Raw genomic sequence first — 14,133 nt, forward strand, 5'->3', positions numbered from 1 at the left:
GGAAGGGAGCGCACCACTGCTGCCCGGTGGGGGGCGCAGTCTGGGCCGTACCACGCAGAGCCGGCGCAGGGGGGCGCAGGACTGTACCACGACTGGTTCCGTGACGGGAGTCCCGCGCATGGAGCCGGCTGGAATTGGCTTCGTCAGATCTGGGAAAACTTCCAGCAGCTTCTACCAAAAGCCACCCCACTACCCAAACCTTGCCATGCGCACTCAGTGTAACGTACCAAGACCAGACACAGGCTGTGATTCTCACTTTTCCCATCACAAAGCTCCTGGGCCCATCTCCCCATCACAGCCTGGGCGTCTTTCCCCATTCCCGGACTCTCTGCCCTTCCCAAAGTTTGTGTTCCCAGCACGAGGCTCCATCTCCACACCTGCTCCTCCACCTCACCACCAAGGCTCCATTTCCACACCTGCTCCTCCAGCTCATGGCCAAGGCTCCATCTCCACACCCGGTCAGTTGTCCCAGCTGTCCCAGGCCTGGCGCCCTGCAATGGCGCTGTGACAGCCCCTTGTGGGATTGGGGCATCCCAGTGATGCCTCAGGTTTAGCTTTTATGTTTTTCAGATTCTGTGCTGCTTCAGTGTGTACTTTTGAGCTTCACATTAGGAGATGGTAAGCTCTCTTCACAGAATAGGGAGACCAAACAATTTCTTCTCCAGCTGGGGACCAAGGACAAATGATCCCAATCTTAGGCCCAAGAGCACAAACAACGTGGAATGAAATAACAAGCAGGATGGGACTTCATAAGCTAAAGCTTTAATTGGACAATTAACTCCAATATGCAGAACTTATAAAAGTGTGAGACCCCATGCCCAGTTGTCCATTTTGTGACCATTTTGGTTCATCTTGGGTGCAGCCCTGGCTGGGCTCTTGCTGCCCAAGGTGGATCCATGGAGGCTTTTTAATAAATCCCTACTTTATTCTTCAACTCTGTCCAGCCTCTGTTCTAGGTCAGCCTGCTCAAGATATCCCAGGATGCAGGAAGGATGCAGGAGCGAGGGGCTGGGGGATGCCAGTGAGCTGCTGGCACAGACACAGGAGCCAAACCTCCTGAGTGAAGCCTGGCCTGCACCAGATGTTCTGATATCATTAGTCAGGCTTGGGAAAAAATCATGGGAACTTAGGGGGGAAAAATGTGGTGGGAACTGGTTGGTATTCTTCATTTTGAGCTGATGAACATCCAAATTTAGTCACATGATCAGATTTTTTTTTCCCTGCAAGCATGAATTCCAGATGTGAATTTACTGATGGATAAATAAGTGAGATGCAGGTTCACCTGATTCCAGGGGCTGGGGCTTGAAGGAAACATGAAATATTGTGAAACTTCACAACATTTGACATGCCATTCATTTTGTGTGGGATCCCTGTCCCATAACTGAGTGTTAGGACACAAATTTAAATTTTACACACCTGTGTGAGCTCCTTCAGTGACCTGGGGAAAAGGTGTCTCCTGTCACCTGTCTAAGACTGAGAGAAATTATCCTCTAAAAGTGTGTGTTTGTTTTCATGTGTGAGGCCACCCAGCACTGGCTGATGCTGCAGATTTGATAAAATTGTCTGGCCTGGCCTTGGATCTAGGACTTCATATGGCTGCAAAATGAGAAGGAACAACTGCAACAAGACAAGAGGCCTCCTTAATTCAAGTTCTCTGGAGATGAATTGTGAAAAAAAAAAAGCTGTCTTGGCAGACACAACAAGCCTGCAGCGGAAAAAAAAATAAGAATTATCCTGGTAAATGAGTCTCAAATAGGGGAAAGTGAATCAGCATCCGAGATTTATTTATGCTTTAAGGTGATTATCTCAGCTCCCTTCATTAACGTGATAACAGCAGACTCTGCAAACAGGAGCAGGGTAATACTGTAGATGTCTGCACTTTCATTTTGCAGAAGACAGCTGCCTGGGAGAATGGGATTATTCGTGGAGAGCCAGCTCTGAAACTCCTCCTTGCTGATTCAACCGAAACAGGCCGTGGTGATTGCACTCTCCTCATCTTTCACACGGAGAATGCTCGGGGATAATGGCAACCCACTGGAAACTGCAAACGCAGGACACACAAACTCCTTGCACGTGTGATTCCATTCAGCATCTGCTCCCTTTGCTGCTGGAATCACTTGAAAAATAGCAGTTGGGTTTGGGGTTTTTGGGGGTTTTTTTAAAGTGCAAAAAATTGTTAAAATAAAAGCTGGGTTAAAAAAAATATTGCAGTTGTTGCTAAAGCAGCTGTGCTGCCAGCAGAGAGCTCACAGAGCAGAGGAGAGCAGTGCTTGTGCTTCCTTCTGGCAGCAACGAGTCCTCAGGAAGCCCAGTAAGAACCTGGGGGGTGTTTTAGGGATTCCCAAATCCCCTGTCCCCTCCCGGGTGTATTCATGACTCCTAGCAGCCTTAAACTGCCAAGATCAGTGAGACTTGCAGCTTCTGCTTCCAGCCAGACAATTACAGGGATTAGCCAGGAGAAACACACGCAAGGAGGACATTTACCCACTGCAGGTCCCTAGCTCATTGCCTGCACCCCAAACCTGTCAGGAGCACATCCATGGGGAGGGAGCAGCTGAAAGGACACATCATCCCAAGGGACAGGTTGTTTTCAGCACCTCTGACTCTCTGCTGCACATGGCCCAAATCTCTGGTGCCACACTGTGCCCATTCAGCCCCACTGTCACTGCTCCACGGGCTCACCCCCAGCTTCCCACTGGTTCTCCTCCCCTGGCAGCTTTTTCCCATTTCTTTTCTCCAAGAATGTAGCTGTGGCTGAAAACACCTCCATGGGTGTCAGAGCAAGGAGCTCCAGCTCTGGGGGATACCAAAAATTGCCTGATAATATTGCAAAAACCCCCACATTTAGAAAAAAACACAGTTGGGTGTTTCATCATTTCACAGTCTGCAGCTGCTGATTCTCTGTGTTTCTTCTTTCCCTGCTCTTCACAAATTCCTTCCTCTCCTCCTTGCAGCTCTCTGGGGCTTTGTGAGCCAGGAGTTAGAGTCAGCAATACTCAATGACTCTCCCCTGCCTACAGACCCCTGTGGGCAGCCGCCCCTGGCTTGGAGAGCCCAGCACCCCTGGGAGTGGAAAAAGCAGAGCAGGATTAGGAAAGCAGGGCCTGGTGGCGCTTCAGTGGCAGCGTTTCTGTCCCAGCCCTGCACCACAAGGTGTCCCCAGCAGAACAGGCATTGCCTCAGGGTTCGGAGGTGGCACCTCAGCATCTCCCGGGCTGGGGCAGGGTCCCTCACAGGCACAAGGCCCTGCTCTCAGCAACAGTCTCACCAGGGAGAATCAGTCTCCATCCTTCATTAGCTGGGATAATTGCTGAGAGCTAGCAATTTTCACAAGGCCAAGCTGAAGCCAGGATTTTCCTTGTCTTTATTTCCTCCTGTTTTACAGTTTCCAACTTCATTTTTTGAAACTAATTTCTTTAATAAATATTTTCAAAACAACAGTCAGCATGAATTAACTTCTGATCTCTTAGTGATGCTGAGTTAAAATGAGATGTTTTCATTTATTTGGAAGATCAAACAGCAGAAATGCATTTTAGCCCCCAAACCAGGGCCCAGCAGACTGAGCTGACCTGCAGCCTGGCGATACAGATGGCTGCTTAAGTCAGCAGGGTAATTAGTGAGTGATAGGAGGACTCATAAATTAAGAGCTGGGGGAGCATTAAATCATAGGGGTATCTTTTCACCATTTTTTTTTTCATTTTGTAAAATATGCTGTGTTGCCTTTTCTGTGGTCAGTTTGGCTCTATACCACTTTCATATGCAAATATTCTGTATATGCATATGCACACACATGCATATATGCAAATACATGCCGACATATGCACTTACACTAGAATTAATATTAACACACTGACAGCAAATCACTCGAGATCCTCTTACCCATGCAAAGGATTTCTATATTTATATATATATATATATATATGTGTGTGTGTGTCTGCGTGTGTCCTCTTGCTTCGCTTCATCTCAGGGCTCTGTGAGTAATTGCTGAAGCAAGAGGAAGAACATATGTCTTGATTTCCACTGGATTGCACCGCACATAACCAATGCCACATGGAGAAAGGACTCCTAAAGCCCTGGATTCATCTCGCTTAAGTGTGTCATCGAAGGAAGGCAGCCAGGAGATGCTGCAGCCTGGCTGAGAGTGGGAGGAGGTGTCACCAGGCATCCCTGACAGTGGGGACATGGAGCAGAGAGGTGTTTCATCTCTTCTTGGTACTGCCAGGAGCACCAGCGAGCCCAGCTCTCTGTCCTGTCCCTCTGCTGCCTTGTCGTGGCCCATCTGCCATGATTTAGGAGGCAGCTCCCAAATAAAAATCTCAGAAATCAAGTTTTTCGTACTGATGGAGGAAGAAAAGCATTCCTGGATCTTTCAAGTGATTCATGGATTAAATAAAATCAATGGGTTTTATGGATTTATAAATAACAAAAATGCCATCAGGTGGCAGCCATATCACATTTCCCTCCTTTGCCTTTGGCAGTCCTACGTATCCCACCCTGCAGACTCACTGGTGGGGCTGAGCCAGCCACATTTGTCCCCTCAAAGACCATGGGGGCTCATCCATCCTACTCAGAAAGCCCAAACCTCCAAAAACCTCCCAAAACCTTCCAAAACCTCCCTCCTACAGCAATAAGAAAATATCTTCAAATTTCCAGTGGAAATTTATTCCTGGCCAAGATGTGCCTTATTTGATCTCCCACCTGTATTATCTTCTAACATAAATCATTCCCCTTCCTCCCACCCTGAATGTATTTATGAAAACTAATCATATCCCCTCTTAACCTTTGTTTTTCTAGGCTAAACAAGCCAAGTTCTTTTAATCTCCTCTCCTAAGACAGGATCTCAGTTCTGCTAATCGCTCTGCCAGTCCTTCTCTGCACCTGTTCAAGGATAAATTAATCTTTTCTTTTTCCAAAGAGAGATCCCAGAATTACATACAATACCCCACATGAGGTCGTACCAATACTGATGTTTCTCTGTGTCTGACAAATAAATGGGTTGTTTCATGAGACTTTCTGCAGAACAAAGGGAAAGTAGATGCAAATCTATAAATTAATAATCATAACACAGCCTTAAACATAACAGACCCTTGCTCAAGGAGATCACTGTGTTACTTGGACTTACATTCTGTTCCTTTGCATTTGTGGGTGCAGGTCCTTAACAGGCCTCAACCAGTGAGTTTCCATATTTCATTTACCCTGGGTGAGCACCAGGACCTTGTATTACAGGAGGCACTGAGGAAAGTCTTTTCTGTGTTTCCCTCAGCCTTTGCTGTGGCAAAACACCCTTTGAAATCACGGCTGACTGTGGAGATGCAAAGTCAAATGATGAAAAACATTTTGCATTCGTCTCTTTTCAAAATGATTTTCCAGTTTTACTCAGGGTTTAATTAAATTTCTGTGACCCAGGCAGGGAGTTCAGCCTTTCTTGATTAATGCTCTTTTAGGTGGCTCTGCTGATAAGAATTTAGCATCAACAATTGAGCTAACAAGCCCCAGTGAACAGTTTATAGCAGGAGACTAATTCTATTAACACTTTGCAATGTCAGGACTCCACTTTGAGCTAAGAGCTGAGAGGAGAGATGGGGGAGAGGGAGCAAATGTAAAATTTGGGAACTAAATCACCAAGATTCAGCTTCTTTGTGGGCAGAGCTCATCTAAAAACTATTTTAGCTGAAAAATCAGAATTTCACCTGTTCTTTTTTTTTTTTTTTTTCCTGACTGATGTTCTGCACTTTTTTGGCTCGTTGTGATAAGGACTGGGAATAAGGAGCGGAACTGAATGGCAGCATTGATAAGAGAAATGAAAGGGTAATGCGATGACATGATACTGGAGTGGGGCCTCTGCAGTTAGCCCTGCCTGTGCTGAATGTGTACTGCAGTGTAGGATGGTCAGGACAAAGATGCTTGTGCTGACAGTTTCAAATTAGTCTGTTGTGACAGAAAAATTGAGGTGAATGCTCTGCAGAAACCTTTCTGTTACTTTTTGGGTGATGATATAAATATCTTGCAGATTCTGTCACAAGAATTTTCTCTCTCTCTTTCCTTGTCCTCCCTACCCTGCTAAAGGTACCCCTAAAATCTCACTGTTTGTGGGTACAAAGTCTTGGCCAAGATATTGCAGGTGCTCCATTCACCCAGAGCTCCTCATCTCCAGTACCTGGACACCCAGGTTTGGACTTGTCTGTTTTGAGCTGCCCACAAACCTCATGCAAGAACCTCCTTTGTGGGAGCCTCAGAAGCCAGAGCATTATTTTACAGCTGCTGTTTTCCTTTCTCACCTGGACAGCACAGAGGCATTTCTCCATCCCTGGCCACCATCTCTGCTGTTGACCTTTCTTACTTCCTCAATGCATCCACTTAGGATTCTCACTCATTGCTGCTTTTTCTTGGGTCAGTCCTGTGGCTCTGCAGGACTGGAGGAGGATTGGGATGCCCATGGACAACGGGGCTCTTCTGGGGCTGGTGGCTGAGCTCTGTCCCACCAGGAGCCCCCCAGCACCCTTCAGGAGCCCCTGAGCTGTTTCCTCTGCCCTTCTCAGGAGAAGGGGTGGACACTAAGTGCTGCTGGCAGGTCAGCAGCCACAGGCCAGGCAGGACTGGGTGGCTGCACCCCTGTGTTCATCCATGCTGTGGTTGGTGTTCACAGGCTGAGCCTGTTTTTAGTTTATTTATTTTACAAAACAGGCTAATAATTCGACTCAATTATTTAGGGAATTTGATTGCCTTTGCTGTCAGTGCGGTCATGGGGAGGATTATCAGTGTTTCAGCCCCTCATCAGCAGTGATGTCCCACCTCACACAGTGCTCCTGCTCTAACCCCACTCCCTCAGCTGGCACCCCTTTGCTGTCCCTGGATGAAACCAATGATAGAACATGCTGAGGGCACACAGCCACCCTCCCTCCCTCTTCCCCCATGACTTTTGCTACAGCATCACTGTAAATTGTAGCTGTCAGCAGGGGAGCACACTCATCAGGGGACTCCAGCCATAATCACTGCAAAGCGGATGCGTGGATCTAAGTCCTGGATGCTCCCCAATATCAAATCACAGCAGGGACCCAGCTAATACCCTTGTTCCCTCTCCTGAAAATGTGAAGAGCCACTGAGAAATCCTTGATGAGGGAGGCTCAGACAGCGCTCCTGACCTCTCAGGACAAGAGGCAGCCAAAGCTTTGGTCCCCAAAGGCACCTGCACTGGCAGTGCTGCCAGGGCTGCGCTCACCATGGCAGCCACGTCATGAGCATGATCAGAGATCCCCCTGCCTTCATCTCTACAGCTGTTGGAAGTGGCCTCTGCACAAAGGGCAGTGTCCTCATTAAATCCCGTGGAGGGTTGCCATGTGGCCAGCAGAAATTTTGTTTTGTTTTATTTTGAGAAGCAGCACAGTAATATATTCACCGCCTCCGAACGTAATGGGGTGACAGATGGGAGCTGGGCCCTGGCTTTCATGGGAAAGGCTCCACTCAGCAGGGAAGCAGTAAGTTTCCCACCTAATCTTCTGCAACATTCAGACTCCTAACAACTGTAAGAAGTAAAGCAATGGGTAGTTATTAAATTAATGACTTCATGCCCAAGCTGGTAATAAATATTTTATAGTTTTATCTCTCCACCCTGTAGAATGCTCTAGACACACCAGACTGTTTATTAATCTAGCTTCTGGATTTATGTTATTTAATTGCTAAACAGCCTCAGCATGGTTAGGCTGGATTATTAAATGTTGGAGCCTGAGTGGGAGTCCTCTAACAAATGGCAAAACCTGAGGAGCTTGATCTCGGACTTGGCTTATCAAAACCAACTTCCCTGCAGTGCTAAGGCCAGGTTAGCCCCTGTTTGAGTCTAAACCATTCAACCATTGCCTCATGCTCAGTGTAGGTGGACTTTGGGACTTGTTGTGAGTAATGAAGAGGCAAGGAAAAGTTCTGGCACATCCTGGTTTCAATAAGGATGGGCAGGATGCTGCGAGGGCATCTTAGCATGGACAGGTCCTTCTGGGGAAGCTCAGGCAGAGCGTGTGTCCTTGCTCTACCCCTTTGTAGCTCTTTGGGGCATCACAGATAGTCCCTGTCATTTAAACAAAAGAGCACTGCAGTCATAGATATGAAGGCAGGCTTTAGATGTTCTTATATTTCCTTGTTGACAGGGTCGAAAATGTCTTCAAAACAGATACTACCATTTCTACAATAGTTGCTGGTTTATTCATCCCACTGAGGGATGGGGATGAAGGCAGCTGCAATAATAAGAGCTATTTGTCTGAAGAATGCATCATCCTCATGCTTTTTCAAAGCCTCAATCCCACAAGCCCTTCTGTACAAAGCAGGAGGTCGTTTCAGGATATATCTTCTCATAAAGTGTAGGAGAAGTGAGTGTGCTAACAAGTGCAGGCCAGAGCCTTTGAATCCAACCAAGCTGTGCTGGAGCAATTTCCTGCTCGGGGCTGCCCTATTGGCTGCAGTATCATCTCCAGCCCATCCCACTGCTCCCCAGCCTCACATTGACTTTCTGAGGCCCAGGGGGGATGAATTTGATGCTAAATGGCATCTCTGAAGAGCGAAGTTGGTTTTTCTCCCCAGTAGCCTGATGGGAATGAGGCAACCCCTTCCTGACCACCCAGCTGTGTGTTTTTCAGGACCCCTTGGTTGTGGGAGCAGGGTGAGGTGATTCAAGCTTTCACTCAGAGAAGCTGTAGGGCAAGGGGAAAAAAATCAGAAAAATGCATGAGGCTGGGAAAGAACCCCCATTTCTGCTTACAGCTGAAAGCCATGGCTGGAACGCCTCTCTGGGAGAGATCAGGTCAATGCTGACAAGTGGAAGGTACCACTGGAGGAATGGGTCATTAGCAGCTTTTAACAATTAACAGCAGCATGAGTGAGGCCAAATGACTCTCATTGGTCAATGGTTTATCGATGTGTTTAGAGACAACCATATGCTGACGAGTATCTTTTCCCTGGCATCCTTGAAGCCAAAGGCCCACTCTGCTCTGACATTCCTCTCTCACCCTACGCCCTGTTGGAGGAGGCTTAAGAGCTCTCCTAAGCACACCTATAAACTGACAGTGTACCATCTTAAACCAATTCAATTCCCTTCCCTGTGATAACGGACGCCAGTTCCGAGAAGATAACATCTCCCAGTGATGGCTCCCCAAGCTGCAATTTAGCACAAATCTGAGCGCTCTATTATCCAGCTCAGCCAATTCGTTAAGGAAGGACAGGCAAGCACGTCTATTAGCTCGATCATCATAATCAAATATTGGCACAAGGAACTGCTCAGCGTTGCAAAGTCGAGTGAAACCCCCATAAAACAATTATGTGCCCTTCAGGAAAACAGCGTGCCAGCCGCTGAGGTGAACATGAGTCCGACTGCTTTTCCTCCTCTGAGAAAAGGACAAAATCCCATCAACTCCAAGTTAAGTCCAGCAAAGGCTCAAAGAGACTTTGTTCTTTGGGCTCCATCTGCATCTCCATATTTGCTGGGGTGTTTATTCTCAGGGACCACTGGCTAAGGGATCCTAAGTCTGTCCTAAGCTTCTGCTGGTTGTTCTGCACCAGGACACCTTGCAGACAGTAAATGAAGGCAGAAAAAACTTCCAGTGAACACCCATGGCCATGCATATGCTCAAGGAAAGGCTTTAGGAAATCTTCCTTCTACCCAAACTTTTCTCCACATTTTTCTGACTCCAGTTCTTGCCTTTTCAGCTGTGTTTTTCTCTGCCCCTTCACTTTCGTGCCTGTGGTAGGGCCACCTCCTTCTGCTGAAACCCAGCAGTGCTTGTGCTTCCGTGCAGGGACAGACAGAGAACTTCAGTTAATCAGACAATTGAATTTCTTGGTGATGAACCTGCCTGAAATTCCCATTTGATCCAATTCATGCAGCTCCAAATGGCCTTAACATGATTTACATTATTTCACCTCTGCTACAGCAGAGCAAAACTGAATTTTGGCAACTTTAGAAATTATCCAACACAGAGATCAGTGAAAAATTCTCTTCATTGCCACAGCTTCAAAACATAAACTCTTACCAGAGAAAAGGCTCTGTTCTTCCAAGAGGGCAATCTGTGAACATCACAGTCAGGTGGATGCAACTGAGCAAATCTTGTTGACAAAAATCAGGTTTTGAAGTTTTTTTGTAAATCCAGGAAGGAAAAGTGTCCACCTCTGTGTTGCATCCCAGGGCTGGCATCTCCTGTACTGCTTCCAATGGCATCTCCTCTGCTCACACACCACCTGTGGAAGCACAAAACCACAAGATCATGAAATCCTAGAATGGTTTGGGTTGGAAAGGACCCTAATGATCATCTCATTCCAACCCTCTGCCATGGGCAGGGACACCTTCCATAGATCAGGTTGTTCCAAGCCCTGTCCAACCTGGCCTTGGACACTTCCAGGGATGGGACAGCCACAGCTTCTCTGGGCACCCTGTGCCAGAGCCTCACCACCCTCACAGGGAAGATTTCCTTCCCAATATCCCATCTAAGCCTGCCCTCAGTCAGCGTGAATCCAATCCCCCTTGTCTTGTCCCTCCACACCCTTACCCCCAGTCCCTCTCATCCTTCAGACACTGGAAGAGGCTCTTCTCTTCTCCAGGCTGGACACCCCCAGCTCTCTCAGCCTGTCTCCACGGCAGAGGTGCTCCTGCACTCCTGGGGGTGCAGAGGGCAAGCCCTGCCCAGAGGAATCCTGCCTCCAGCCTTCCTGGGACCTGGGATTCCCATCACAGCACCAGCAGGGTTTTAAGCACCTGCTTGGCTGGGTGATGGCAGCTCCTTCTACAAAGCCTTCAGAGATACCAAACCTAAATTCCCCTGAAATCTCCCAGCTTAGGAGGTGGGAAGAGCCAGGTGGGAGGTGCACAGTCCTGGCTAGAGCTGCAGGGGAGCAGGGACACAGTGACCACCCCCAAACCACGGTGCAGGACAAGGACAAAGCCCAGCAGGGACACATTGGCAACAGCTTGAAGAAAGACCATAGGAACTAAAGTCACAAACAGAACTGGGTTTTATTATGAAATAACCCTGCCAGTACATAAGGAAGTTCTGTCTGCAAAATACATTTCCTGAGGAAAGTAGATCACAGTATTCGTTTTCACAGAATAACATGTAGCCTGCTATAACTTTCAATGTGACTCTTTATTATTTAAATATTAACAGTATTCCTTCACATAAACAAGTACTCAGTCATCACATAACCAACACACAAACAACAAAATAAATATACAACAAGAGCACAGTTCATTTTTTTCCCGACTTAAATATTAAATAAATAATAAATACAGAATTTTCATTTCCTGTTATCAGTGCCTGAAACAATATGAATGAAAAAAAAAAAAAACTGAAAAAGTCTCTCTTCCCCCCAGTGCCCCTGCCCCCACAAAAAAACAAACCAAAAAATTATCAAAATGTCTCAGTTATAAAATATCTTTAAAAAAATTCCCATCATTAAAAGAATAAATAACAAAATATATAAAAAATAACTTGGTTGCATCAAAATTACAAGTAGGAGTTGTAGATAGGGTTTTTCCTTTTTTTTCTTTTTTTTGGAATATCATTTTTTTTATGGTCAAAAGTTTTAATTTTTAACTTTTTTTTTGCTTCTTTTATCTTCATTTCTATGGTGCAGTGTCCAGTTTAAAATAAGTATAAAATTAATAAATAAAAAAGTTAAATAAATAGCAAAAAGTTAACATAAGCTGTTGTAAATATAAATTACATACATCTTGCCAAAATTAAATAATTTACAGCATAATTAAACTAACTACTTTTTTTTTCTTCTCTTTCTTCCAGTAAGTGCAATTTCTCTACCTTTAAATACTAACTGAATTGCAGTCACAATCAATTTGGACTCTATTTACATGTTAAGAACGTTGTGTTTTTAACACCTCAAATTTTATACTTTTTTTTTTTTTTTTTTTTGTGTATTTTTGCACTTGGAATGGGTTCTAAAATAAGTGAACTCGTGGAGTCTGATCCTGCAAACACTCAAGTATGGGAGCAAGCCCACCCAGGCCGAACTGCCCTATGGAACTCAACACAGGGAACAACTCCAACCAAGCCACTCATGGCCTTCCAGGCCAGATCCAGTAGCCATGGTAGCCACTGGGACTTTCCACTGACTTCCCCAAATTGGGAATTATACCCTAAATATCTGCAGGATTTGGTTTGAAACAACACCACACTCTTGCCTTTTGTTGGGGTCAACAAGAACCTCCCCAGCTCTGCCTGCCCCATGGCTGGGAGTGATGCAGGATATGGGATGTGGGATATGGGATGCCTCACGCTGGGCCCCTCAGGGGGTTCTGCTCCACTGAAGTGTTTGGAGGAGGAAGTGAGCTCCAAGTGGGAGCAAAGTTGGGGAGCAGCCCCATGGGGTGACAGCTGGCCCTGGCCATGGAGCAGTGCTGCAGAGCAGTGCCCTGAAGACATTCACAGAGTTGTTCTCTAAGTGCACAGAGGGCTGCGTGTACCCAGCTGCTTACAACTGCTTCTTTGGAAGAATTCCCAAAACCTGAATCCTCTTTTATTTTCCCCTTTTTTCCCCTTTTTCTTTGTTGCAGAATGGCGCTCGCGCTGTGATTTCACGCAAATCCTAAAACACCAAACCAAACCATCCTCATTGCCCTGTGGGTACGTGTAAAGAATCAACTCCTGGTTCACAGTACATAAGCACTTTTCTGGCCATCAATTAACATATCTCTTTTTGTTGGTTTTTGCTTCTTTTGGATTTGATTTGTTTTGTTTTGTTCATCACAATCTCAACCGTTCTCTGGCATTGATGTATGATCTCTGGACTGGCAGTACTGCGCCACTGTAGGGATGATCACAATAATGAAAAGAACCAGAACTGTCATCAAACAGATTTCCAAAAAATCATATACACCGGACCATGACACATTAAAGAAATTCTTCTGTTTGAAATATCTGGAATTGGCCTATTCATAACAGCTACTCTCATATTTAAGACAGACAAAGGAATACTGTAGTTGCAAACTCCAAAAGCTTCCCTGAGAACCTTTTTTCCATTGCGCTTTCCACTGGAGATCCAGAACTGCTCTTCAGATTTCTTTCAGAAAATAAAAATAAGCTACTTTATAATACTTCAGAGTTCCCATGCCCAGTGGATATCTGAACACTTCAGGGTTGGGAGGCCCAGCACAGGTTCAGATTTACAGGTAGCTTGCAGCTCCAGCACTTGTAGCAACATAGAACATAACTCATGTGTGAGTAGGTGATCTGGACATACGACCATAGACAACAGGAGGGTTTAAGCCAGTCATACACTAGTCTTGGATCAGACAAGACCCTGTTCTTGTAATGTTTTAACCCTTGGATCTATTCTGCAAGAACAAGCAACTCACGGAAGATGCCTGCTCTTCACCTGCTACCAAGCCCCACAGCCTACTGGAGAATTTAACCTTCCATCCTGATCTACCTCGTGGTCAAGGTGGAAAAAAAATCCCACTTTTCTCAAGAAGGTCCAAAGTTAAGTAAACGAGAACATTGAGTTTGATCAGTTCCATGTCTCAGAAATGGCCTCTTGGTTACATTTTGGTCCTTTTTTTTTTTTTTTCATTCATTAAACAAGTTTTCTAACTTGTAAACCTGAATACTTGGAGGGGAAGTTCCATCTTACAGTCTGTTTGCTTGCTGCTCTCCATCCCACGGCGCTACACCTGGATGCCCTTGACAGCTTGCTTGATGCTCTCCAGCAGGTCCTTGTTCTCTGGGTTCTGGTAGCACTCCTGGTTGGTGTACATGTCTGTCAGCGTGTTCACATAGGCATCAAAGTTCTGCTCACTAATTGGATCCTGCAGCCAAAAAAAACAAAGCCAATAAAAGCATTATTAAAAGAGCAGGACGAGGATGAGAGTCTTTGCAATAAATTATCTGCGTATTTTAGTGCCCAGAGAAGTTGGGGATTCCTAAAAGTGCTCAAAGCCAGGCTTGGAGAAACCTGGTCTAGGGGCAGATGTCCTTACAGAGGGCTGGAACAGTGTGAGTTTTGAAGTCCCTTCTAACCCAAACCATTCCATGTTTCTCTGTATGTACAGACAGCCAAAGGTCTCCACATCAAAGCATTTTTGTGTGCAGTGCTGCGTCTACAGGAATGTCATCATTGCCCTAATCCCACTGGATCTTAACCAGG

The 14,133-nt window shown here is 45.9% G+C and overlaps 1 protein-coding gene across 4 annotated transcripts in view; it reads right to left on the minus strand.

Annotated features, from left to right (window-relative positions):
* Nucleotides 1–11,101: 11,101 nt before the first annotated feature.
* The window catches only part of MYT1 (myelin transcription factor 1), a 64,312-nt gene continuing 61,280 nt past the window's right edge, over nt 11,102–14,133 (minus strand). For all 4 annotated transcript variants that reach the window (XM_030963096.1, XM_030963098.1, XM_030963099.1 and 1 more), the window contains exon 23: nt 11,102–13,795. In XM_030963096.1, the coding sequence (XP_030818956.1) occupies nt 13,655–13,795 (141 nt within the window). In that variant the 3' untranslated portion in view covers nt 11,102–13,654. The remainder of the gene's footprint in view (nt 13,796–14,133) is intronic.

This window comes from Camarhynchus parvulus, chromosome 20 (genome assembly GCF_901933205.1).
Source record: "Camarhynchus parvulus chromosome 20, STF_HiC, whole genome shotgun sequence".
NCBI lineage: Eukaryota > Metazoa > Chordata > Aves > Passeriformes > Thraupidae > Camarhynchus > Camarhynchus parvulus.